We start from the raw sequence: 22,284 nt of genomic DNA on the forward strand, positions 1-22,284 counted from the left end.
AATTCCCTCCAAATGGTGTGCAACGCACTACCTAATGTGGCCCTGGCGTGTCGCAAGCCTTCAATTGAGCGCGAACAAATTTATTAGATCCAGCCGGGTCTGTCAAGAAATGAGAAAATTGCACCGGTGATATCGACCATCCTTTCCATACCGTGTGATCCTACAGGGCACAGTTAGGAGTCCCGATCCCGAGTGGGACGTTGAACTCGGTGGACGGATGGCAGACGCCGGTCCAAGCCTGATTTGCTAGAGCGAATGCAACTCGAAACTCATCTCCTTTGCTCCACCATGTATTGCAATTCAGGCTTATGGAAAGCATCAATGGAGATAGCGGCAGCATCTGTCGCCCACTATTTCACCCCCGAATGCTCACTGCACAGTACCGTCACAGCGGCGGTTGCGCCAAACTTTCCTGTGAGCAATGGAATCAAGTCTTAAAGGTTCAAGAGTAGAGGAAAGCGCGACCCTTGGACGATAGGTGCGGTGCGAGTTGCTAGAGGGGGTCGGTGGCGAAGACTTTCGAAGCGAGGAGTGTGCTGCGAAAGGAATTGTTGGCCGGTGTGGCTTGCCGGTGCTAGTAAATATCGCTCAAGAACGTAAGTAGGGGTGTAAGCTCCTATATCTTACATAGGCGTCTAATATTTAAGCTACAGTAAGTAAATGTAAATAGAGCCTGTAAGTTCCAGGGTATCTACTATTTTGAACTTGTTTGTAAGCCAGTAGCCGACTCTCTTACGGATGGTGAGCTACATCTGACTTTCTTCCGCAACACTCGTGGGCGGAAGCGGCCTGCAGAGTCCGTGCTGACCTGCTTCAGTGGTCAACTAACGCAAGTTTGGGGAGTATTTTAGCAAGTACTCTCATGCCGGCTCTATTGCCGCCATATATATGCATGGCGTATGGCGCACTTGATGGGAGGTTGCTCGTACGTCTCGAATACCCATGGTCAGTGACACACAAGTTTACTCTCCAGCCTTCAACTCTCCTCACTCTTGTTAACAACAGCTAATTACAACGTAGAGTCCGTACTCAAGGTACTACAACAGCAGAGTCCGTATGCGATCGGTGTACAGCCTGTCAAGTCCGTAGAATGAAGTCCGAATACATCGTTTCATTAGGTTCATGAATGCCCAGGTAACCGTCACCATCAAGTCCTCTGCAAAGCGCGCTGCAGGTAAGCGAAACCATCCTCAAGCGGAGTTCCTCCAAGCGCACTCACCTGTGGTCTTTAGAGGCCGCACGCGCTGTCATCGACCTGCTGGACCTGGGCATTGATGCGTCCCAAGAAGACAGCGTTACCGTCCGTGAGGGTGTTCATCGCACCGAGCGCAATGTTGAAGCCCGACTGGGCGTGGTCGATGGCGAGCACATTGATGGAGACACCATTGTAGGTGAGCTGCCAGCAGGTGCCGCAGTTGGCGTCGTCATAGCCCGCGATGGCAGCCGCGCCGCCGATGTTCGGGAAGTTCGGGAGGTTGCCGAAGTCAGGTCCGTAGCCTAGAGAAAGGATAGCGGAGGTCAGAACTTATTCGGGCGAAGCAGAATGAGGATCACTAACCCTTGGTGAGCAACCCATTGGGGCCATCGGAGCACGCAACGGTGTCCAAAGAACCGCCGGCATTGTCGTACGTCTGGTCGTAGGAGACGGTGACAGTGGTGGTAGTGGAGGGCGCCGCGAGGGCAGCAGAAGCAGCGAAGAGAAGAGTAGTAACGGCAGTGAAGAACTTCATTATGATGATGTTAGAGTGGGTGCTGACGATTGAAGACTTGACGAAGTGGAGTATACGAAGAAATCTCAAGCAAATGTTGAGGATGCCTTTTCCTCTCGCTCGAGCTGGGCATCTTATATGGAGAGCCAGGGTGGGCACCTTAGGCCAGACACCCGCCGGGTTGATCACGAGCCTGTACTAGGCCGTGCGCGGAATACGCGTAGATGTGGCGGAGAAGTTTCATGGTCGGCATCAACGGCCGTAATCTCAGCGCGGGCATTGATGTCCTGACAGAGCACTGTGCGCGAGCCGACTCCGGTGGGGCAAGCGGTCCACGGCCATAGGAGCCCATAGAAGCGCGACCACATCATACAGCATCAATCCCAGTGATCATATTGACTACTTACATTGTGTATCTCCGACGTTCCATCGCAGTCCGGCCCATCGCGCGTTCACGAGACCATCCGAGCATATACAAGAGTCATTCAGAGCATCGGCCGCTCTAGCTCATTACGAGGTCTTGGCCCTCGGAAGGGCGAAGAATATCTGGAATACGGTTAAGACTCGCCGCAGAGCATCGCCTATGGTGATGTCAAGCCCTCACGGCCGTCCCGATGATGCGCCCAGCAACCCCGCCACCGCGTATCGGAGTTGCGGCCCGCTGATGGATCTACACACTTTTGCATCAATATCCGTTTGGTACAAACTTTTCTCTATGTGGCATGCGTGACCGTCACATTAGTTACCGACTCCGGCGGCCGGCCTAGCGCGACAGACGCGAACATTCGTCGATCTAGTGTTACGCCATAAATGCCACACAACATAGCCAGATCTTATGAACTCAAAAAGCTCGCTGGCCCGCGCACCCGAGCTCTGGCATGGTGCGTGTCTGTCGCGCCGTCCGACCTGATGTGAGTCACACGCACCACATAAGGGAGCGTCTGTACGAAACAAATATTAGTGCAAAAATCGCAAATTGTGGCCCCATTTATTAAGCACCGTAAATAGCGCTGGATGCTGTGCCAGTGGCATCTCAGTTCGGCGACCGAAGAAAATCGGACGTATATTCACTACGAACGGGGGTATGCTGCACGTGTAGAGACCAAACAGTGAGCGGTTAGGCAAGAATAGGCTCAATGGAGCGCAAGCAAAGCGGATGCAGGGCAAAACATGCCGTGATGAAAGCGAAAGAGGTTGAAATATACATATTGTTGCGTATTACTCAACCTCAGCCTAGATGGCCCGTGATTATTTATGTGTATACCCGTGCTAGATGCGGCAAAGAGTGGAGAGAATAAGTGCGAACGGATGTAGATGGTCATAAAGATGAGGTGATGGCATTAGCAATTAACGCTAATGGGTAGGTCCGGGTGAAGGATGGGGCTGCATAGATGACAAACGGAATTCCAGAGAAAGTTTCAAGATACTCAGCTCATGAGAGAACCTCTTCCTTTGACACTTGCCCTTCGTCATAAGTGTAGGAGTAGCGTTCTTGTTCGAGAGCCCGTCCGCCGAACCTGAGCTCGTGCTAGTAGCGCTTTGTACAGCGAAGGTAGAGATACACTTGTACGAATCCGCTGACAAGTGGGTCCTTGATGTAACAGTCCGTGAGGAGATAGATAGAGGGGCAAACGGTATGCATAGACATGTCTCATTTCCTGCTGGCGAGAAGGACGATGCAAAAAGGAAACGGTACGGGTAGCACAATTGTCGCCGGGGAATGAAGAGTTGGAGACAGAAAGCACCGGTGCATCATGCAAGAAAAATACATAAGAGAAGAGGAAACCCGAAACCCATACCAACCTACGAAGGCGACGAGCGCATGCGCGCAGCTGTTACATTATCAGTGGCCGAATAGACGCTTGCCATCATCGCGAGACGTACTGTGCTCATCAAGAGAGGGCAAGAACAGATCTAACCCATTGGCCGCCGCTGTCTTGGGCTAACTGAAGCACAGAGTAGTCCGGTGTCTGGCAATACAAACGCAGAGATTGGTCGTTGTTCGCCTGGACGGCAGCGACCATGGTACTCAAAAGAGGTGGGGCCACAATTTTCCGGGTCGAGTTCCAATCACCCGAGACCCTCTGACAAAGGGTGTCCTGGGTATCAGAGTAGAATATGGTTGTAATGTTGCTACCGCCGCCGGGCCAGGTGGCGGCGGAGATGCAAGTAGCTGGGGCAGCGTCCATAATTTGCACAAGGGGGTCTAGAGATGATGCTTAGAGCACGCTCGACATCTCACAGAAAGCCAAAAAAACATACTCATAGACCATATGGAAGTGTTGTAGTCCCAGTAACAGTCACGAATGGTTGCTTCTGGTGTCTGATGGAAGACATGAATCTGGCTAAGCGCGGTTCCGTCAGCGTTAAGAAATGCAGCCGCAGCCAGACCGGTTCCTCTCATGACGTTCTGGAACTGAGAAGCACGGCTCCAGCCCCGCGTGGTATCAAATGCAAGCTCCTGTATCATAGCAGCACCGCGTTCTACTCTTGTCAGGACACAGAGAGAAAAGATGATGCTGAAGAAGGAGCCAACCTTGTAGGTACAAGCGCACGAACCTCGTTCCACCAGTAGCCCACGAGACGGCTGCCATTGATGCGTACCAGTCTACTTTGACGTCTAGAGACCCGAGGGGACCAGCAGTCCACTGACCGGACGCATACCTCCGCTCGTGAACAACATAGGTTCCAGGTTCCACCCAGAAGAGGGAAGCCTGCTCGGCTCATAAATGAGCGATGCTTCTGTAAATGCGTAGAGGCTACTGCACTCACCCCATTACCACCATCCCAACTGACGGAGGCCAGTGCAGAAAAGGAGGCGGCCGTCAGCAGTGCCGGCGCAGTAGGTCCTCCGTACCACACTCCGTCGACGAACCTGCTCTGATGAATGCCGCCAGCAGAATCCTGATAGAACACCATGGTATTCTGCAGACCTCCGGTATTACACGCAGAGATGCCAGTCCAAGGAATGATCTTGCGCGGTCCGTCGAGCGACATTGGGTAACCCCACCACGAGCTAGACTTGATCGAAACCGCAGTAGTATCGAACCACCAGTCACTCGTGAACTGGGCTTGCCTTCGGTTCTCGATGTCGAGCCGCCGGAGACTTGGGGTCTCTGAACAGCGCTGCAAGCTCCTGGTCGCCTCTTGCAGACTCGAGCGTCGGGGCATGGTTCCATGCCCGGAAGTCGACCGGATTCGGCACTTGCCTGGTCAAATAGGCAGCATAGATCTCGTCCGCCGACGCTTGCACCGCGGCTAGGCACCGCTCCAGGTTCTCTTTGTTCACCGCGTCCAGCGCTCGCTTGTCACCGTACGCGGTCCAGGTTTCGCCGCTGGGTTGCTGACTTGTAGGCCAATGGCGCAGTCCTCATCCTGCATAGACTGCGGCGGTGGACGTCAGATATACACCATAAGAGCCAGCAACGGACGGGTACATGCCTTGGCACAGTAATCGGGGGCAATGTCATAATCCGCATGCAGCATCCGGCGTGGGGTGCGAAGGTGCCCGGCAGAAAACAGATCCTCGAGAAAGTGATCCGCGAAGGCGTTCAAGGTGTACGCCCCCATCAGGTTGCCTGCCGCCGCTGCCATCAAAGCATAAGTGTGGCCGGCGTTGTACGCTGTGCGCGCATCCTGACCGAAATGGTCAAAGTTGATCTTGGAGATACCAAGATAGCCCGGGTTGGCGCTGCGCGTGGCCATGATTCTCGCCAGCTGGAAGCTGGGATCCGGAATGACGTGGTGCACAATGGAGGGGTCTCTGCGAAGGCGCACTGCTTCGTTAACAGCCTCGAACTCAACCTGCAGGATAGCGAGAATGTCCTGCGCTTCTTTCGGCTGTCGTTTCGTGTCCGTTGCTAGCGAAATGTAGGCGTCCCCGAACCGCTTGATTTGCTCCTCGAGGGTATCTCCCATGCAGATCGGGTCCTTCGTGGCGTAGAAATCGCCTGCAAGTCCGTTAATCTAACCGTAAGTCACTTGCAACCCGTTTTGGAGGCGAAAAGCGTGTAGCCCAGCCGGGGTCTTGGTGCCGTTAGCAAATGTAAGTGTAATGGCGTCCCCAATGTAACCATGCTCGCCGAATTCGAATTCTGTTTAGATGTGTCAGGACCAGTCACTTAGTAGAGACAGCGGTGCTCGCCAGGTCTGATGGACTTGATACGCTTGTGAGGCAACGGGACCGCGACAACAGCTCGGCTGAACACGGGTGTAGTTGCCGTTTCCTGCATCTCGAATGAAACTGCCCTGTTGTCCGATCGTTGGTTAGCTATGAAGACACCAGATGTGATAAAGTGGATTATACCCTTGCTGACCACCGCTACCTAAGAGAATGTTAAAAGACATATGTCGAGGTAAAAGAGTATAAGCTGTTGTTGCAAGCACCGTGTAATGGGCGGAAGCAAAATACTGCAATTATGGAAGAGCAGAGAGCAGGCTGAAGAGTATTTTATGTCGCTGAACGACGCACACCTTTGACCGCACATAACTCCATCTCCCGACAAACGCAGGTATCTCCAGCCGACAAAACTAGGCACCGATGTTCGACGGAGCTACGTCCGGCCGTCGGCACCCGTCTGGTTCGGAAGAACAAGGCCGTGGCATTTCTTGCGTCACATCACATAGTAAGTCTTTCGGAGACAGCCAATGCACTTACCTATACATGAGGCGGCGTGCCGTGGAATGAGCGAGAAGGGGGATGAAAAAGAAGGATATTCGTGTTTTTCGTGAAGTCGCTGATGATCATTGCAGCGTAGAGTATATTTCAATAGCGATAAATGGTACCTGATTTCGAGGGAACATAAGCTCTCACAAGGGCATGAAAAATCTTCATCGGAGGTAACATCGGTAACGGCGCTTACCTGCGCGTTCGCCGGTGATCGCAATACCACAGTTAAGCAGTCGTTCGGGTTCGGGACCCCGAGTATGACAACCACTATAGCCAGATGAGCTACTAGGCCGCAGAAGGAGGCAAGACTCACTTATGCATCGAGAACTAGTCCTAAAAGACGTCCCTCTGTTTATGTCAGTGCATTTCCGAAAGCACGTCGCCTTGCCGTGCAGAGTATAATTGCAGGGTCTCAAAGGCACTTTAAACAGTGCAAATTAGGCTGCTTAGGCATGACGACTGGCCTGGAAAAACTGTCCAAACTCGCCAGAAGGCGATTACCCAGCGTTGCACTACAGCTTCAACCGGCACTGCGAAGGTACAAAAGGTGAAAAATCGTGGGATGTATTGTATAGCATACAGCGTACCGTACGATGTATGTGTTCCGAGTGCTGGATATCGGAGCTTGCGGCTGTTCTCAGGGAATCTGGAACTGTGTCACTGGAAATCGGATCGCAGGGGACTACCTCAGTGTTTTATCCTCTGCAAGCTTACAACAAGTTACGGGGGACATTGCTTGCCCAGCGTTACGAAACTTTCAATGACACCCTTGGCAAAAGGTTGTAATTCAGTGCCGTATTCGCTGTGTAGAACATGCCGGTAATACGTATCGACGTGGAAACCAGGGCCGTCGCTGCACGAGCGTCTCGGCCACTCCAAATAGGCGCCCGCATGGAGCGGAAGTGTCTAAAGGCTCGCCTCGCCGCATTCTCCTTGCTTCATACCCTCACCTCTATAAACCCGTTTCATAACTTTCTGCACCTCTAAGTCCTTCATCATGTCGATGCTACCACCCAGTTCATCTACCTCTGCGCCTTCTGATGGTTCACGTACGATAACTATCCAAGACTCGCAGCCTCGCGAAGAGGAAGGCGCGAACTCTGGAGATGAGCCGGAGGTCGGCACCCTCCGCTTGCGGGGCGGGCCCAGAGAACGGCGCAGGAGCAGGCCATCAGTCATCTGGCGGGAAGACGTTGTCGACAATGAGCATATGGGTAAGAAGTCATCGAAGAGTAAGTCGCGCGCCCCCATACTGTTGTCCTCTATTGAGCTGAACATGGCTTCATAGTCTGCTGTATCTACCACAAGCCCAAGCGATTTGACGAATCCTCATCAGAAGAATCATCCGACTCCGACTCTGATTCATCGTGTGATAATCGTCGAGCATGTTCTCGCCGCTCTCAACCGCGCGATGGGGCAGATTCTAGAGTGGGTGGGGAAGGGACTGCTACTCGAGACGGCGGTAGCACCACGGTCCATGCTGTACATGAGCATGACCTCGAGCTTAATGCGTACGAGCGACAGCCAGGCAGGAATTTGAAGAAGGGGAAGGCACCGGCTCGGAGTACCAGCAGTGAGTAGGCTTCTACAACCTAATCAACCGAGTATAAATATATCTGACGACATTCAAGGTTAGATATGTTAGCACCTATGGACTACTGTACTATAGCCGTAGTTATTCTTGGTATGGCACGCTTCCCTCGTTTATCGTGTGAGTATCGGACCTTTCGATTTGCTTTTGATGCCTCGTGTAGGTGAGGAAAATAGTTCTACGTCTCAGTCGAGCTGCGCAATCACAGGCTCTAGCTCGAAGGTATCCCAGAAGTCGCGGCTATCCAATGCTCGTCCTATCTGCTCTGGAGTCCTCGGCAGTGCTCTTACCCCTTCTTCCCTCATGAGCTCCCTTACCCACCGCGCCTGTGGTCCCCTCTTGTTCTCTGCACTAGCTCCATCGGGCTGCGTCTTCTCCTTCTCCGTCGAGAACTCGGTCCCCCACGTTGCCGCCAAATCCCACCAGTCGTACACTCGAGTATTCGTCAGCATCCAACGCTGACCCGTAGCCAAGCGAAAGTTGTCGTGGACTGCAAGGATCGCTCGTGCGACGTCGATGCCATGTATCATATGCAAGCTTCCCTGGAATCCAAGCGCCGTTTAGCGGTTCGCCCAACGAGTTAGGCTGCGAGACGCTTAGGCTGCGAGACGCTTACACTGCTCTTCAGGGCCTCCTTCGTAGGCGCGACGCGACCCACCACATGCTTCACTGCGCGGGGACCGCCGAACAGGCCCGACAGGTTCAGCACCGTTGTGGGCGTCTCCGGCGATAGCGCGAGCAGCTCAGCCTCGGCTGCCGCCCTCGTGTTTGTCTCGCTGTACGGGCTGTGCCTGTCCAGCCACCCGGCCTTCCTATTCCCTAGGAGAGTTGGCCCTCCCTGTCTTCTCAATAACATCGCGCACTTGGACGCAAAGAGAGAGGCAGACGTACATCCCAGATGCCCGACGACCCGAGCTGCATGAAGTGCGGCTCCGCGTTTGGGTGCGTCTCCTTGTACAGCCGCACGAGCCGCGCCGATGCGCCTGGCGCGTTGATAGGGAAGGTGACGAGTACCGTCTTTGCGCCTGGCAGCACAGCGAACTGCCCCTGGTCAGGGTGCGCGTCGTGCTCGTCGAACTCGAACGGGACCGTGTCTGGCTTGGGATGCGACGGGCGCGAGGTCGCAGTGTACGAGACCTGGCGCTCAACGCAGAGTGGGATCAGGAACGTCGACGTCCAACCAGCACCAAGGATGAGAATATCGACCCGTGCAGCGTTCACCTGGTTCTGCATGCCTGTCGTGGTAGTGGAAAGAGAGAGGACGTGAGAGTCAAATGCAGGCGTTCCTTCTAGCGTCTATATTAGATGAAACTCGCATGTAGACCATGAGCTGCGATAACTCTGAATTTTATTCGTTCAATATAATGCGACAGGTTTGAGCGATAATAGTACACATGGGTATATGGTAAGTCAAAATTAGTCCGCGAGTACGTGTACGAATTGAAGCAGATTTATCATGAAACCTCCTCCATATCCTCATCGTCCTCGTCGCTCTCATCGTCCTCGTCGTCCTCCATCTTGAAGCCCTCCGCGCTGAGATTTGTGATAGGAACATTTTCTCCTTTGATCTATGGTGGCTATTAGAAACATGAAAGAAGAAAGGGCACAGGGTACTCACTCCATCTCCTTTGAAGTTCGCCATGAGCTCCCATGTGCCGTTATGCTCGCCACTCCGGTGCATGAAGGCAATCTCACTGAGGACCTCCTTAAGATACGCCTCCGGCTGCTGCGTGCGCTCACGCAGCTGCTTGACAGACCAGTGCTCGCGCTCACGGAACGCAATAAACAAGGCATCGAGTAGCTGGTTGCGCGGCATGCGGGCCATGCGCTCGAATTGGCCTTTCGGCGGTTTTGGTTTCGGCTTCTGCAGGAAAATGAGAATAAACATGGCAAAGCAGGGGGAAGCAACGCACGACAAGGTCTGTGAACCCGGTGGTGTTCGTGACGCCACTGGTGAGCCGGTTGATACTCCCGCGATCTCCAGGGTGTTCGTCCTCAATACGCTTAATTGTCCGAGCGGGCATGTTAGCTTTCAAGTTGCGCATCTTCAGCCGCTGTCTGTATTTGTCCGTAAGCATTGGCTTTAGATTGCACTCGTGCTTCACACGGCCGGTCAAGATGGTAGTGCGTGCACGGCTGCCTGTGCCAGGCTCCTTTTCGCGCTCCGCAATGACGAACTGGTTCTCGACGGCCTCATTGATTATCTCGAGCTCGTACTGGTCGCCAGGCTCGTTCGGGTTCTCCGGAGACGGCGGCAAGATGAGCACAATCTTTGGGCTTTTGCCCGTAGCCTCGCACTTCATCTGGTGGTACACGCGGATGGTGGCAAGGTGGACGTTCTCTGCATCGATGCTGGACCAGAGCTCCATGAGATGCCGCGGAATCTACACCTTGTTAAACAGAGGAGTGTTTAGTTTGGCTGTGCTTATACCTTCACGAGCCACACCCTGCCGTTTCCTGCGTCCATCATGAGGCTCTCATTCGGGTCGGGCTGTGCATCTTCGTCGTGTGGGCCGTTCTCAGCATCGAACGGCTTCTCGTCCTCAACAGCAATATCGTCCATGGCGGCGCAGTCTCAACGACAGACCAAGAATATAGGGAACGAGCCGAGGACGACGGTGATGGGCAGAAGACAAAGGTTGAGTCGAGACCAGAGGCGGCTAAGCGTCGGCCAGATCACGTGAGCTCCGGCGTGTTTGATCCTGTTAGGATCGGGGGTCGATGCCTGCCTTATTGAAACACGGAATGACATAGTGCGGGGTGGAGTAGTATTTTGTGTCCTCACGCAGAACAAGGTCTCGTGAATGGGGGATGTATGCAGAGGATATACAATGGGGGTGTCTAGTACTACGCCAATGGTATTAATATAGTGTATGCAAATAAACAATCTAGAGTCCGAAGTGGTATTTACGCGGTCTAAGGCGGATTTTATGAGACGACGCGGAACAGACGGGAAGACGAAAATACATACCGCCTCCTTGAGGTAGGTGATAAGATCATTGCGATCCTTGTCCTTCTTAAGACCAGCGAACGCCATTTTGGTGCCGGGGATGTACTGGAAAGCCAGGTCAGTACGCTGCTGTGGGCGTAAACGTGAGGGACATACCTTTTTGGGGTTCTCGAGGTACTCGAACAGAGTGTTCTCCTCCCAAACAACACCCTTGGAGACATTGGCTGACGTGTATGAGTAGCCCTCAGCCTGGCCAGTCTTGCGGCCAAAGAGACTAGAAGCGAACAATGTCAGCCTCACGACACGTCTAGTTAAGTGCGGTGGCAACACACCCGTGGAGGTTGGGGCCAACCTTGTGAGCCTCGCCAGCAGCAAGGGTGTGGCACTGAGCGCAGCGGGTCTTGAAGAGTCCAGCTCCCTTTCCGGAGTCACCTACACGTCACGAAGGATGAGTTCGCGTACTTCTTCAAAAACAGGAAGCGCGACAAACCAGCAGAGTAAGGCATATCTAAGGTCTAGTGTCGTAAAGAGGAGGTGTGTAGAGTACGGAGACGTCTGGAACGACGAGGAGGGCCGGGTGGTTGTAAACGAAGGAGTGAGGGCCAGAAAGCGCGAACCTCGCAAAATATAGCTTGCCCACAGCGCCGGTTCTTTCCGGGCCAATGACGGCGAAGCCATTATACCGGGCCGCGCCGGCTTTCAGCCGCTTTGTCGGGTTAGGGTTAAGATCACGGGACCGGGTTTACTAGCCTGACCCGTGAGACAATGCTTTCAAAGTCCGTCCGCCCGTCGTTTGAGTCTGCGCCGCCATCGCGCGCGACGCCCGAACGCGTCTCCTCATCGTCCTCGACGTGCTGGTCGCTATACTTCTCGTCGCCGCCGTGAATGTCACCCTTAAATGAACGGGCACTCAAGAGCAGCAAGTACCACCACGGAGCTACTACCTGGCGACTCGGTAATCATGCATCCCTCACATTCTGGACCTCCAACATCCAAGCGCAAGGAGGCTGACGGAGGAAATCCTTTAAATCAGGTCATCAAGAAGGCGAGGAAGGAGGTACGAGCTACTCTGTGCAATTAGCGAAATTGACGATTCACGGCTCAGTCTTCATCACAGTCTTCCGCGGCTGCCAAACGCAAGCGTACGTGTTGGACGCGTACCATCTCGCGTGTTTTACACTGAAGAATGTCTCCGTCAGTCGTAGGAGAAGAGAAGCCTGGTGGGCTCGTCATTGTACGCGCAAGCTCGGCGCATCCACCACATTCTCAGGAGACCCCGCCAACCCGACCCGAACCCCAGCAACCACAACGGCACTCGTCAGTTCCCCCGCCTAGCAGGACGACCCCTAACGGCGATGTCAATGGCGCACATTTGGCTCGTCCTTCAAAGAAGTTTAGGGCTGATTCGAATGTCACATCGAGTAGCAACAAGGGAGAGGGTCGGGAGGCCTTGGGTGTGGTGGTCGAGGCTGACGAGGATGAGGCCGTCCGGCAGATGCGGTCAGAGACGGACATGTTGCGGCGCAAGTCCCTCGCCGCTGCTGCCACTACCAAATTGGACCCAAAGTTCCAATTTCCCGCTCCAGAGGCGAGCTCGAGATCAACAAAACAACCGTCTCAATCGCGCGGGCGTATGCGGGAGATGTCGCAGCCGCTTCCCCAGCAGGACACGCCTCAACAGGAGCGTAACAAACTCCTGCGTGGGCAGAGTGGTCATCGGCGGAAGAGCTCGTTGACACGAGGAAAACGGATCAGCTCCACATATGAGAGTACCGGGGTTATTGGTGCGTCTGCTATGATCGTCTGTATTTTCCATTCATCCAACCCGCTTACCAAGATCTAGCCCAGCCACATACATCAGTGCGGAACTCGAGCTTCTACAAACATATCGATATTGAGCTGCCTGAGCCTCAACGAGCGGCGCAGCTGTTGATATGGTGCTCACACCGTGCAATGAACGAACTCGCGGAGCAGATCACGCAGACGTCGTCCTCGTCAAGACAAAATACCAAAGATTCTGGCAAGGACCCACCCCCACTATCGGAGGACCTGCAGTTACTCAAAGGCGTGGGAGAAGATATGGTTAGGATGCTGGCGGAGAGAAAGATTGATACCAACGTGTATAATCAACCGGGCGAAGACGGCGAACCTAAGCAGTTGAAGCCGAACGAGCAGAACGGGCGAAATAAAGAGCGGGAGGTGAGGTTTAATGCGCATATACAGAGGTAAGTCCCGATTTACCTTTGGTGTTATGTCCGTGTAAATGAATTGCGGCCACAAAGGCTCAAACAGGAAGATGAGGCCTGGGTTGAGGTCGGCGCATCTTATAATTCCTTTCGGACCTCCGTCCTTGCCGAACTGGACGATCGCAAGAAGGAACTTCCTTCTGCGAAAGCCAAAGGCAAGAGACCAGCTACGGCCGCAGACGTCGCGCTATGGGACATCGGCGAGAAAGATCTGCCGGAGCATTTCCGTGGACGAGATGGCCTTATTGTGGCTAGGAGTCTCGTAGACGCAGCGGTGGATGCGCAGAGCCCTCTGAGGAAGCGGATGGAAGATCTGCAGGAGACGGTGCGTGATGTACCTGTTGTCCAATATCTCGTTATTCACTGTAGATTCAGGCCGACTGGGTGCGCACTTTGGCTCATTCTGCGCTGGAGAGTACACGGCTAGCAGAAGCAGATCTCAACCAGCGCTTTTCGTTACTCAGTATCGCTCTCTCGTCGCGAATACACCCTGGCACGCTGTCCTTCGCATCGACATCTCCTGCGCTCTCTTCTTACCTTCCTCCGACGTCCTCTCGCCCACCGTCGACTACAGATCCCCAGGCGCTGCTCCGAGCCATGTCGCGGGTGGACGCTGAGCGTCCGCAAACGCAGGTCGGTGATGCAGCGCGGCGCGCCGCTAGGGAGCTACAGCGCGTGCAAGACTCGTCAAATGGCATGACGGAGCGTAGGCTGACAGGCGTGCCACCACCTACGCCTCGCAAGCCTCCAGGGACACCGCGTCGTGCGGCAACGCCGGGCAAGGGAAGATAGCATTTTCCACACATTCGACACTGTCATGCCACATCCTATGCGATACATTTACGACATCAACGCCGTCTCCTAACGATACCTGTCTGTCCGGTTGCGTACGTCATTGCCATTGCTTATATCTCATGTATCGGTCTTTTATACGTTCATTTGCCATAACCTTGATCTGTCTGCTGCATACCTGGAGATCGATTAATTGTAATGTACTCGCCCGGTGCACGGCTTCCGCGTGCGCTCTCTGTAGTCGTGTGTGATGAGGAAAATTACGCGTTGGTAGTTGTGTTGAACGTACGATGTGGGCGAAGAGAGACATCTGCCTTGTCCAGAAGAGCTTGGAGGGTGTTGCCGCTTCTCGGCGTTGACGCCGATCTTGTGTGCTGCACTGCGCACCGCCATGGTGCTGACACTCTTGATATTCTACTCTGACAGCGAGACTACACCCCAGCCTTGCTGCTTTCCTCCGTCTCCGTCGAGCACAATTCATCTGCCAGCTCGAAGGACTCTTCGCTTGTGCCCTCGTTAGACCTCACGGCGCCCTCGGACAGCGGCGACTGCGTACAGCACACACTGCCAGAACGACGCCAAAAAAACTATGATCTGTGCCAAGCAAGTCTTTCGTTGCTTCAAATGGATCGAGCGTGCCGGCGACAGGTTGACTGGGGCGGCGGGACCTGTGTTTGTCGCTCTGGCAGTGGTCCTGCTCTCCGTTGGCGCGGCATGCTTCTGTGAGTAGCATCTCGCACTCTCACTACTATTCGTACCGGCTCATGCTATGCCCGCGCCAGTCGAGGTCATTCTCCCGTCCTTGCGCTGGCCATGGCTTACGGCGCCGCTCTGTCTGCTCGTCGTCTTGAACCTGTTCACGCACTATTACTACGTATGCACCGTCCTTCCGGGCTTCGTCACGGACCCTCCGCCCCATCACGGCTCAGGCTGGCTCTGGGCTCAGCCGCGGACACCCATGAGGGGTCGACAGATGACGGGCGTGCGCTGGTCGGAGGAGCTTAACTTGACAAAGGCGTCGATAACAAGATGCAAGAGGTGCGGAGAGATGAGGCCAGAGGTACGTACGTGTTCTCTGCAGTGTAGAGATGTTCTGTGACGTGTCTTACCGGCGCCCATAGAGAGCACACCACTGCAGGATCTGCAAGCGATGCGTGCTGAAATACGACCACCACTGTCCTGTACGTCCGCCTGTCCGACTCTGTGATGCGACGCCAAATTGATGAGCGCAGTGTAAGTGTTCAGACGCTTTTCAAGAAGATCGTGGAGCCCTTATTTGCCACAGGGATAAATCAATGCGTCGGTTTGCATAACGAACGCCATTTTGTGCTCTTTCTGTATGCGCTACTATCGCTTCCTGGACTCGATAGTCGGACGCTGACACTCGCGCAGCATATATCTGACCATATCGACCTTGTGCTACTCTGTGCTTGGGTGGGAGCACGCGTGGCGGGCATTAGGATGGTACAACGTGAGTTTATCATTTGCGAAGATAGATGTTCCCTCACAGGTTTTTCAGGACTCTTGGAATCATTATTCCCCCGAGGTCGCTTTTCTGCTTGAATATCTCCTTTCCGTGGTCATATTTTTTGCCGTGACCGTCATGGGCGGCTTCCACCTCTGGGGCATCGCGAACGCCGAGACGTCGGTCGAAAACCAGGACAATGAGCACTACCGGAAGGTAGCCCGTTCCCGCGGCGAAGTGCGTCAAGTTTTGGCCCAGCCTGTGCGAAAATTGTTGACGAATGCGCCCCACAGGTCTTCATCAACTCTTACGACCTGGGGTAGGTTCGATCACGACACCCAGACGTATTGACTACTCACGCTGTAGCCAGCAAGCGCAAGAATCTGGAGCTGTACTTCAATGTTGGACCGAATGGATAGTACGTCACGCGCACTCCTGTTTGGCCACAGTGCTGAGCTTCGTTTCTAGCCCATTATACACGCTCATAATCCCACTTCGTCTCGAGCCATACACCGACGGCAGGTCCTGGGCCCGGCGACCCGGTCTCGAACGTCATCCGGGAGTTATGCATGGCGAGGAACTCACAGACGACGACGAGGAGTGACGTCAATACGAGGGCGGAATAGGTGGGTTGTGTTTGCTCACTGTTGTTCAGTGATGACAGTTTGCCGGGGCCATATGACGCTTTGGAGGCGCTTGACGAAGTCGTGCTCGCGCGGCGTTGTCGCCCTCCGGGAGCAGCTTGATTTACGTCCGGCTTTGGGAGCAGAATACTGTTCTCTTTTATCTCTGACCTCTTTGTTGTTTGTTGTCCCAACGTTCACTGACACGATTCGTTAGTTTGCTAGTGCGTTATTGACTGAACAATTACGATGTACGGTCGTGTCTCTCAGTCAACGACATTATTTCTTTATTCCCTGGTATTGATCTATAGCATGACGATGCAACCTCCAAGCACTGCTCCCGGCCTGCGAACCCGCGAGCTCTCACTTGTATGAAGATCAAGTCTAGTAATATATGAGGCGCACAGACGTGGCCAGTTGCTGTACACGAGAAGGTGCGCACAGCTTACATCTATGCTCTAGTGGTAGCAGCACGACGCTGGAAGCGACAGACCCGATCCAATCCCAATCCCAACCAAGCGCCGCCTCTACGCACGCAGGACACCTGCCTGGCGCAGCTTCGGGAAGAGCCCCAGCACAAACTCGTCGCACCGATGCTGGCACGCCCCGCGGAGGCCACTCGCAGGCGGCGCAGTGTACACGCCGATCTGGACGAGCTGCACGCACCGCGCCTCGACGAGCGCGAGCAGCGCGCGCTCGAGGGCGCGCACCGACGCGTCGTGCCGCCGGAGTGCCTCGAGCACGCTTGCCGCCGTCTGCGCCTTGTCCGCGAGCGCGCGCGCCGGCGCGAGCTGCAGGCGCAGGAGCTTCAGTGCTCCGGACGGGCGTGCGCGCGCGCGGAGCGTGTCGAGCGACGCGATGGCGCGATCCCAGGGCGCGGCCTTGTCGAGGTCTTCGCCGCCGCCGACGGAGCGGGCGCGCGTGCGCGAGAGGGGGAGCGCGACGGCGACGGTGAGGGTGCGGAGGAGCGGGAGCTGGGAGAAGTCGAAGGGGGGCGACGCGTCTGCCTGCGAGGACACTAGGAAAGAAAGAACCAAGAAGAAGAAGAAAGTGAGAATTGTGGCAGGCAGAGCAGAGTAGAGCAGAATGGCGCTGACCGGTGTCACCTGTAGAGGAGATCGCGCACTGAAAGTCTTCGATCGTGCGCGAGAAGGACTCGAGGAGGTCGACGCCGCCTCGCGCGTCCGTGCTGCTGAGCGCGCGCAGGTCGAGCCGCCGGAGGGGCTTCTCGTGGGCGATGGCGGACTCGAGGATGTCGCATACCGGATGCTGGCACGTGGAGTCGCGCAGCACAAGCGAGGACACGCGTGGGTGTTCGTTTTCTCCGAGCTCGAGCCCGTCGGCGGGGAGCCATTGACAGAGGTCTTCGAGCTGCAGCTCTCCGATCGAGTCGAAGCAGGACAGGACGTCGAAGAGGACCCGCGGATCGTGCGAGCGGGCATGGCACACCCAGCCTTCGATGCATAGCGAATCGAGAACGGGAGGGTGTTGCAGTGGGGGTGCAGGAATGCGTCGTCCCAGCAGGCCTCTGAGCTTGAGAGAGCGGAGGGCAGGGAAAAGGGGCAGGTACCCGGGAAGATCTGCGCCAATGTATGGGTCGAGGTCGGCTATTCCCCATCGCAAGGTGAGCCTCTGGATGTAGCTTTGAACGGTGGGGAACAGAGGGGAACGAACAAAGTCTTGCAGGAAGCAGTTTTTGCGTATGCGCTGCTCGTACGGGTTCCCTGTCCTGGCGAAGAGCGAGACGGAGTGGAAGCGATGGCGCAGGGTGAGGCTGTGCCACGCCTTTGAAACGCGCGAGCACGAGAAGAGCGTTCTCTTGTCCGTTCGTCCTCGTTCGTCCTCGATGCGCACAAAGTCGAAGACGACGTCAAAGACCTCGACAGGGAAACGGTCAAAGACCAGTAGCGAATTCGCAGTATCATTGAAGGATTGAAGAGGGGACAGAGGGGGTGTCGAGCTGGTGGACATCGTTCTGAGCAGACAGGGATGCTGTTGACAGCGGACACGGTGGTGCTGCACAGGCGTGCGAGATGGCTTATATACAGTCGGACGTCCTAGGCGAGAGACGGAGCAGCAAAGGGGTGAGGCGTTCCGGATAAGTGCAGCGAGTAATACAACGGCCCAAAGACGCCCTCGGAATAGCCTGGAAATACGATATCGATCGCAACTGTGTGGGCACGCGACGGATTTGTGGGTATCGATATCGCTTTGAAGAGAGTTTGGTGATCTTGGGCGCAATGTCGGAGGGAAGCTGGGCGAATGTTGGGGATCGACGGCGGACGAACTGGGAGTACCCGCATCCCGGTGGCAGGTGACAAGCTGTGTAGAGTCGAACTTGGCTGCTGAAACCCATGCCTGTGCGCTGCATTATCCAGCCTGGACGTTGGATGGAGTCACAAATAATCTCGCAGACGAGCTGTGGACGGGCTGAGGACGGGGCGGCGGTGGCGGAGGACGAGTCCGAGGAATAGGGAATAAAACCGCGCGGGAACTGCCGACGCCAGCTTGTCGGCTTGCCTTTGCAGCGCACGTGGCCAAGTTTCTGGCCAAAGGCCGAGTCAGATCTAGACTAGTTTCGTAACTCAAGCTAAAATACATCGTTAATATTGATAAAATATTCTTGAACCGCGATGGTCACGGTGAGCTCGACGCTGTCCGCAGCTCTTCTGCAGGCTCATCGCCGAGGACCCAAAAAGTCTCTCCCAGCCGAGGTTTACTCTCAATTTCTCTCCGACGCAGCAAAGGAGAGGAAGCCTTCACCAAGTATGTTGCAGATCGATCATCTGCTGGAGCCATCCCACCATGCCTTTACTTTGCACCAACAGTCCGGGGGCTCTATCCCCTCGAATCTCGGCCTGGCCTCATCTCTCTGCTTGCCGGAAAGCCCAACGCGACCACCTTCCCGTTAACTTCCATTCAGCTCAAAGCGCGCTCTCCGACTGATCCAGAACAGGAGATCACCACCGATCTCAGCGGGAACGCACTCGCGGAAGGCCTGCAGTATGGTCCAACAGCGGGTATTCCGTCGCTGATCGAATGGGTGTACGGCTTGCAAGAAAAAGAGCATGGTCGCAAGAAGGGCGAAGGCTGGAGAGTGAGCATCGGATCTGGTTCTCAAGATGTGATCTACAAGGTACGGCGGTTCTCCTGAATTGGGTTGCGCTGGTGGCTCAAAGCATGCACAGGCGGTCAACGCGATCTTCAACCTAGGTGACTCCCTCTTGGTCGAATCACCCGTTTATGCGTGCGCGACACCTCTCCAGACGGTATTTCCATAATCTCACTGCAGGTCATAGTGGCGTCATTCCGATGTTCACTGCTCTGCGTCTTGATTTAGTCGGTATGTCGTATCCTTTGCCTCTTCTGAGCGCGCAATCGCTGATGGCTGCTTCAGAGGTACAGACAGACTCTCAGGGCATCTCATCTGACTCTCTTCGTTCTGTCCTCGAGAACTGGCCGGCAGGCAAGCCCAAACCCAAGGCCCTATACACCGTTCCGGTAAGTTTCAGCGCTACCCTATGTATTGATGGTTCGAATGACAGTGAATATCAGTACGGCTGCAACCCGACGGGCATGACCGCGACTCTAGAACGCCGCCGCGAGGTTCTCCGGCTTGCACGAGAGCACAACTTCCTCATCCTCGAAGGTTTGTTCCTCTGTTCCGTTGCCGGCCTCCTCCCTGACGCACGTTTAATCAGACGACCCCTACTACTATCTCTACTACGGCGACGCCGTCCGGGCGCCCTCCTACTTCTCGCTCGAGCTCGAGCAGCCCGAGGTCGGCCGCGTCCTGCGCTTCGACAGCCTGTCCAAGATCCTCTCCGCGGGCATCCGCATCGGCTTCCTCTGCGGGCCCGACGCGCTGATGACCGTGATCGACATGCACGTCCGTCCCCCATCTCACCCATCTACACCTTGATGTCTTTGATGACGCTCACGCGCCGCGCCGTGTCCAGACCGCCGTTGCAAGCCTGCAGACGCCCTCGCTGACGCAGTCCATCGCGTTCGCGCTCCTCGACGCGTGGGGCTACGCCGGCTTCCGCGCGCACACGGCCGCCGTGTCGGCGTTCTACCGCACGAAGCGCGACGTCTTCGAGCGCGCGATGCGCACGCACCTCGCCGGGCTCGCCGAGTGGGACGCGCCCGAGGCGGGCATGTTCTTCTGGTGCGTCCCCGTCCTCCCCAGGCATGCAGGTCTGGCTGCGGAGCTGACGATGTTCTCGCCGCGCAGGTTCAAGCTGCTCGTCGGCTCGGACACCGAAGAGGGCGACTCGGAGAGCATCATTCGCACGAACGCTGTCGAGCGCGGGGTGCTCGCGCTGCCGGGCACGGTGTTCTTGCCCAATGGCAGGAAGACGGCGTACGTCCGCGCTGCGTTCAGTCTCCTCCCGCCAGAGGAGGTCGAAGAGGCGATCAAGCGTCTGCGGGACGTCATCCTCGATGCCAAGAAGGCTCAGTCCGTGTAAAAAGCAAAAGTTTGGGGGTTTCGTGCTGCTCCGCCCCTGGCCTGCGAAAGTTCATATTATGCTGCAATGTACAAATACGAGTGCGGCATTGTAACTCCGTTCTCCAATCAGGGACACGTCTCTTTCACGAAACTGCGACCTCCGATAGAGTTACCGCCAATGTCGTCTCCGCACGTTCTGGGTTTGCCTGGGAAAGGCATCAACACGTGGGGTCTGACTGCGCAGCCTTGCGTTGCGGTCGACCACCTGTCAAGTTGGTTGTCGCCATCTCTCAGACTTCGTTACCAGCGGGAAAGTCGCTTATGCGTCTTGGCAGGGTGGTAAGCGCGGTTTTTTCCCTGCCAAAAGGGGCCATAACGCGGCAAAACTAGTGAAAAAGGAAGTTTTGTGTCTGAGTTGTCTCGGATGAAAATTGGTCCTTGTTTATCCAGCTTTTGACCGATTATACAAGCAAAAAACTGCACTTACCACTCATGCATCATGGCCAGTGTGAGTGGGTTCCAACCAACATGCATGGGGTGTGCGTTGATGATGTTGATCAATGCTTCTAAAGCCTCAATGAAGCCTAACGCAAAGCGACGGCATGTCAACTAATCCAATCACATCCAACACCCGGACGTTCTCCTATTGGCCTACCGAACGCACATAATTTGAAGTACAACTTGCACCTAAAATGAGGTCGGGCCCAGACGAACAGGTGCAAATCATAAAGTCAACATTGTGACTATGCAAGTGTCGTCCTTCCAGCACGCAGTTCTACGAGTCTATCGATGATCAATACACCATGATATGTTGTAGGCTGTGAGAAGTTCGATGCGCAGGCAGTCGTTGCAGGAAGTCAGGAGTTGGTGAGAGTAGTATGGGCAGTTGTTGAGGTTGAGGAACAGTCGTTGCCGCCATCATCACGCAGATGGCGGTCAGAGTGATTGCCTACTATAAATGGCATATTGTATCTTTGTGGGGTCTGCCAGGACCTCAGCCAGTGCAGAGCTCCTAGGTGACATCATCAGTCGACAATCCTGGTCAACAGCTCTCCATTGAACCTCGCCTTGAACCTCGCCGCAACCATCATGTCATCAGACAATAAAGCTGAAGACCACCAGCCCCCTACCAGCCTCAGACGAAGATCTAGACATCATTTACCTTGGAGCCCGCAAGGTTTTGAGGCCCAAGGGTTCTTCGAGTAAGAAGAGTAAGAAGGTTAAGATTTTGCCTACAGCACCCAGCAGGGCAGGAAAGGGGAAGGCAAAGCCTACTCAGATATGGTCACTTGCATGTTTGCATTTGCATTTGCATTTGCATCTCATTTGGCACAAGACTTGGCTCATGTTGACCCAGGAGAAGTTGGGAGTAGTACAGACCAGTTTCGTGGTCAAGCAGCTTTAAGCATGTCATGAATATTACAGATTTCGGATGGTTCTCCCGGATTCTACAGTATTCTTTTACTTTCCATACGCCTCCGTATATTTGTAGTATAATCTAGGTATTGAGTCTGACATGTATATAAGGAGCTCGTACTGCTCAATAACAAGCCAGACTCAAGCTGGTCTTTTCTCACTCACATTCCTCTCGTCTGTCTCCTCAGCATTGTCGTAGCTCAGTCCAGTTGGATTGTTAGTTGCTGACATTAGCTCGAGTCTCCACCAACTGCCCTACGACGATCCTCTCCACACGACGATCCACCCTATACGCACATCCAACTCTCACCCTAACTCCTAACCCTACCGAATTTTACCACATCAAGATCTGAACCCCTGGAACCCTTCTCCG

The 22,284-nt window shown here is 54.9% G+C and overlaps 10 protein-coding genes across 10 annotated transcripts; 4 read left to right on the forward strand and 6 right to left on the reverse strand.

Annotated features, from left to right (window-relative positions):
• Positions 1–969: 969 nt before the first annotated feature.
• PHACADRAFT_253013 (uncharacterized protein) lies at positions 970–1,794 on the reverse strand. The gene is made up of 3 exons (XM_007393814.1): positions 1,559–1,794; positions 1,220–1,497; positions 970–1,156 (listed from the first exon to the last, which is right to left on the reverse strand). Exons 1-2 carry the CDS (start codon positions 1,728–1,730, stop codon positions 1,229–1,231), a joined length of 441 nt encoding a protein of 146 aa, XP_007393876.1. The 5' UTR covers positions 1,731–1,794; the 3' UTR covers positions 970–1,156; positions 1,220–1,228.
• A 1,718-nt stretch (positions 1,795–3,512) lies between these two features.
• On the reverse strand, positions 3,513–5,962 carry PHACADRAFT_207388 (uncharacterized protein; the record flags this gene model as incomplete). Its single annotated transcript, XM_007393815.1, has 8 exons — positions 5,121–5,962; positions 4,865–5,052; positions 4,482–4,815; positions 4,246–4,423; positions 3,972–4,193; positions 3,694–3,915; positions 3,594–3,641; positions 3,513–3,541 (listed from the first exon to the last, which is right to left on the reverse strand). The coding sequence occupies exons 1-8, from the start codon at positions 5,625–5,627 to the stop codon at positions 3,513–3,515; spliced, it is 1,728 nt and encodes a 575-aa protein (XP_007393877.1). The 5' UTR covers positions 5,628–5,962.
• Positions 5,963–7,338: 1,376 nt separating this feature from the next.
• PHACADRAFT_253015 (uncharacterized protein) lies at positions 7,339–8,090 on the forward strand. Its single transcript, XM_007393816.1, has 3 exons — positions 7,339–7,610; positions 7,667–7,951; positions 8,010–8,090. Exons 1-3 carry the CDS (start codon positions 7,376–7,378, stop codon positions 8,012–8,014), a joined length of 525 nt encoding a protein of 174 aa, XP_007393878.1. The 5' UTR covers positions 7,339–7,375; the 3' UTR covers positions 8,015–8,090.
• Positions 8,091–8,154: 64 nt separating this feature from the next.
• PHACADRAFT_90130 (uncharacterized protein) lies at positions 8,155–9,202 on the reverse strand (the record flags this gene model as incomplete). The annotated part of the gene is made up of 4 exons (XM_007393817.1): positions 8,155–8,320; positions 8,363–8,511; positions 8,586–8,788; positions 8,824–9,202. 4 exons carry the CDS (start codon positions 9,200–9,202, stop codon positions 8,155–8,157), a joined length of 897 nt encoding a protein of 298 aa, XP_007393879.1.
• A 99-nt stretch (positions 9,203–9,301) lies between these two features.
• On the reverse strand, positions 9,302–10,585 carry PHACADRAFT_253017 (uncharacterized protein). Its single transcript, XM_007393818.1, has 4 exons — positions 10,401–10,585; positions 9,883–10,353; positions 9,588–9,833; positions 9,302–9,537 (listed from the first exon to the last, which is right to left on the reverse strand). The coding sequence occupies exons 1-4, from the start codon at positions 10,530–10,532 to the stop codon at positions 9,424–9,426; spliced, it is 963 nt and encodes a 320-aa protein (XP_007393880.1). The 5' UTR covers positions 10,533–10,585; the 3' UTR covers positions 9,302–9,423.
• Positions 10,586–10,712: 127 nt separating this feature from the next.
• PHACADRAFT_253019 (uncharacterized protein) lies at positions 10,713–11,503 on the reverse strand. Its single transcript, XM_007393819.1, has 5 exons — positions 11,410–11,503; positions 11,252–11,351; positions 11,076–11,193; positions 10,941–11,024; positions 10,713–10,885 (listed from the first exon to the last, which is right to left on the reverse strand). The coding sequence occupies exons 1-5, from the start codon at positions 11,423–11,425 to the stop codon at positions 10,877–10,879; spliced, it is 327 nt and encodes a 108-aa protein (XP_007393881.1). The 5' UTR covers positions 11,426–11,503; the 3' UTR covers positions 10,713–10,876.
• A 206-nt stretch (positions 11,504–11,709) lies between these two features.
• PHACADRAFT_171852 (uncharacterized protein) lies at positions 11,710–14,241 on the forward strand. The gene is made up of 6 exons (XM_007393820.1): positions 11,710–11,976; positions 12,037–12,061; positions 12,119–12,703; positions 12,757–13,144; positions 13,202–13,490; positions 13,541–14,241. Exons 1-6 carry the CDS (start codon positions 11,818–11,820, stop codon positions 13,955–13,957), a joined length of 1,863 nt encoding a protein of 620 aa, XP_007393882.1. The 5' UTR covers positions 11,710–11,817; the 3' UTR covers positions 13,958–14,241.
• A 305-nt stretch (positions 14,242–14,546) lies between these two features.
• On the forward strand, positions 14,547–16,026 carry PHACADRAFT_89055 (uncharacterized protein; the record flags this gene model as incomplete). The annotated part of the gene is made up of 9 exons (XM_007393821.1): positions 14,547–14,679; positions 14,740–15,017; positions 15,079–15,138; positions 15,227–15,294; positions 15,350–15,428; positions 15,477–15,659; positions 15,716–15,741; positions 15,793–15,840; positions 15,891–16,026. The coding sequence occupies 9 exons, from the start codon at positions 14,547–14,549 to the stop codon at positions 16,024–16,026; spliced, it is 1,011 nt and encodes a 336-aa protein (XP_007393883.1).
• A 331-nt stretch (positions 16,027–16,357) lies between these two features.
• Positions 16,358–18,036, reverse strand: PHACADRAFT_253023 (uncharacterized protein). The gene is made up of 2 exons (XM_007393822.1): positions 17,143–18,036; positions 16,358–17,063 (listed from the first exon to the last, which is right to left on the reverse strand). Exons 1-2 carry the CDS (start codon positions 18,014–18,016, stop codon positions 16,573–16,575), a joined length of 1,365 nt encoding a protein of 454 aa, XP_007393884.1. The 5' UTR covers positions 18,017–18,036; the 3' UTR covers positions 16,358–16,572.
• Positions 18,037–18,638: 602 nt separating this feature from the next.
• Positions 18,639–20,635, forward strand: PHACADRAFT_207395 (uncharacterized protein). The gene is made up of 9 exons (XM_007393823.1): positions 18,639–18,811; positions 18,874–19,181; positions 19,234–19,292; positions 19,345–19,388; positions 19,443–19,546; positions 19,601–19,694; positions 19,747–19,934; positions 20,005–20,213; positions 20,280–20,635. The coding sequence occupies exons 1-9, from the start codon at positions 18,679–18,681 to the stop codon at positions 20,512–20,514; spliced, it is 1,374 nt and encodes a 457-aa protein (XP_007393885.1). The 5' UTR covers positions 18,639–18,678; the 3' UTR covers positions 20,515–20,635.
• Positions 20,636–22,284: the final 1,649 nt, after the last annotated feature.

The sequence above is a fragment of the Phanerochaete carnosa genome (genome assembly GCF_000300595.1).
Source record: "Phanerochaete carnosa HHB-10118-sp unplaced genomic scaffold PHACAscaffold_3, whole genome shotgun sequence".
NCBI lineage: Eukaryota > Fungi > Basidiomycota > Agaricomycetes > Polyporales > Phanerochaetaceae > Phanerochaete > Phanerochaete carnosa.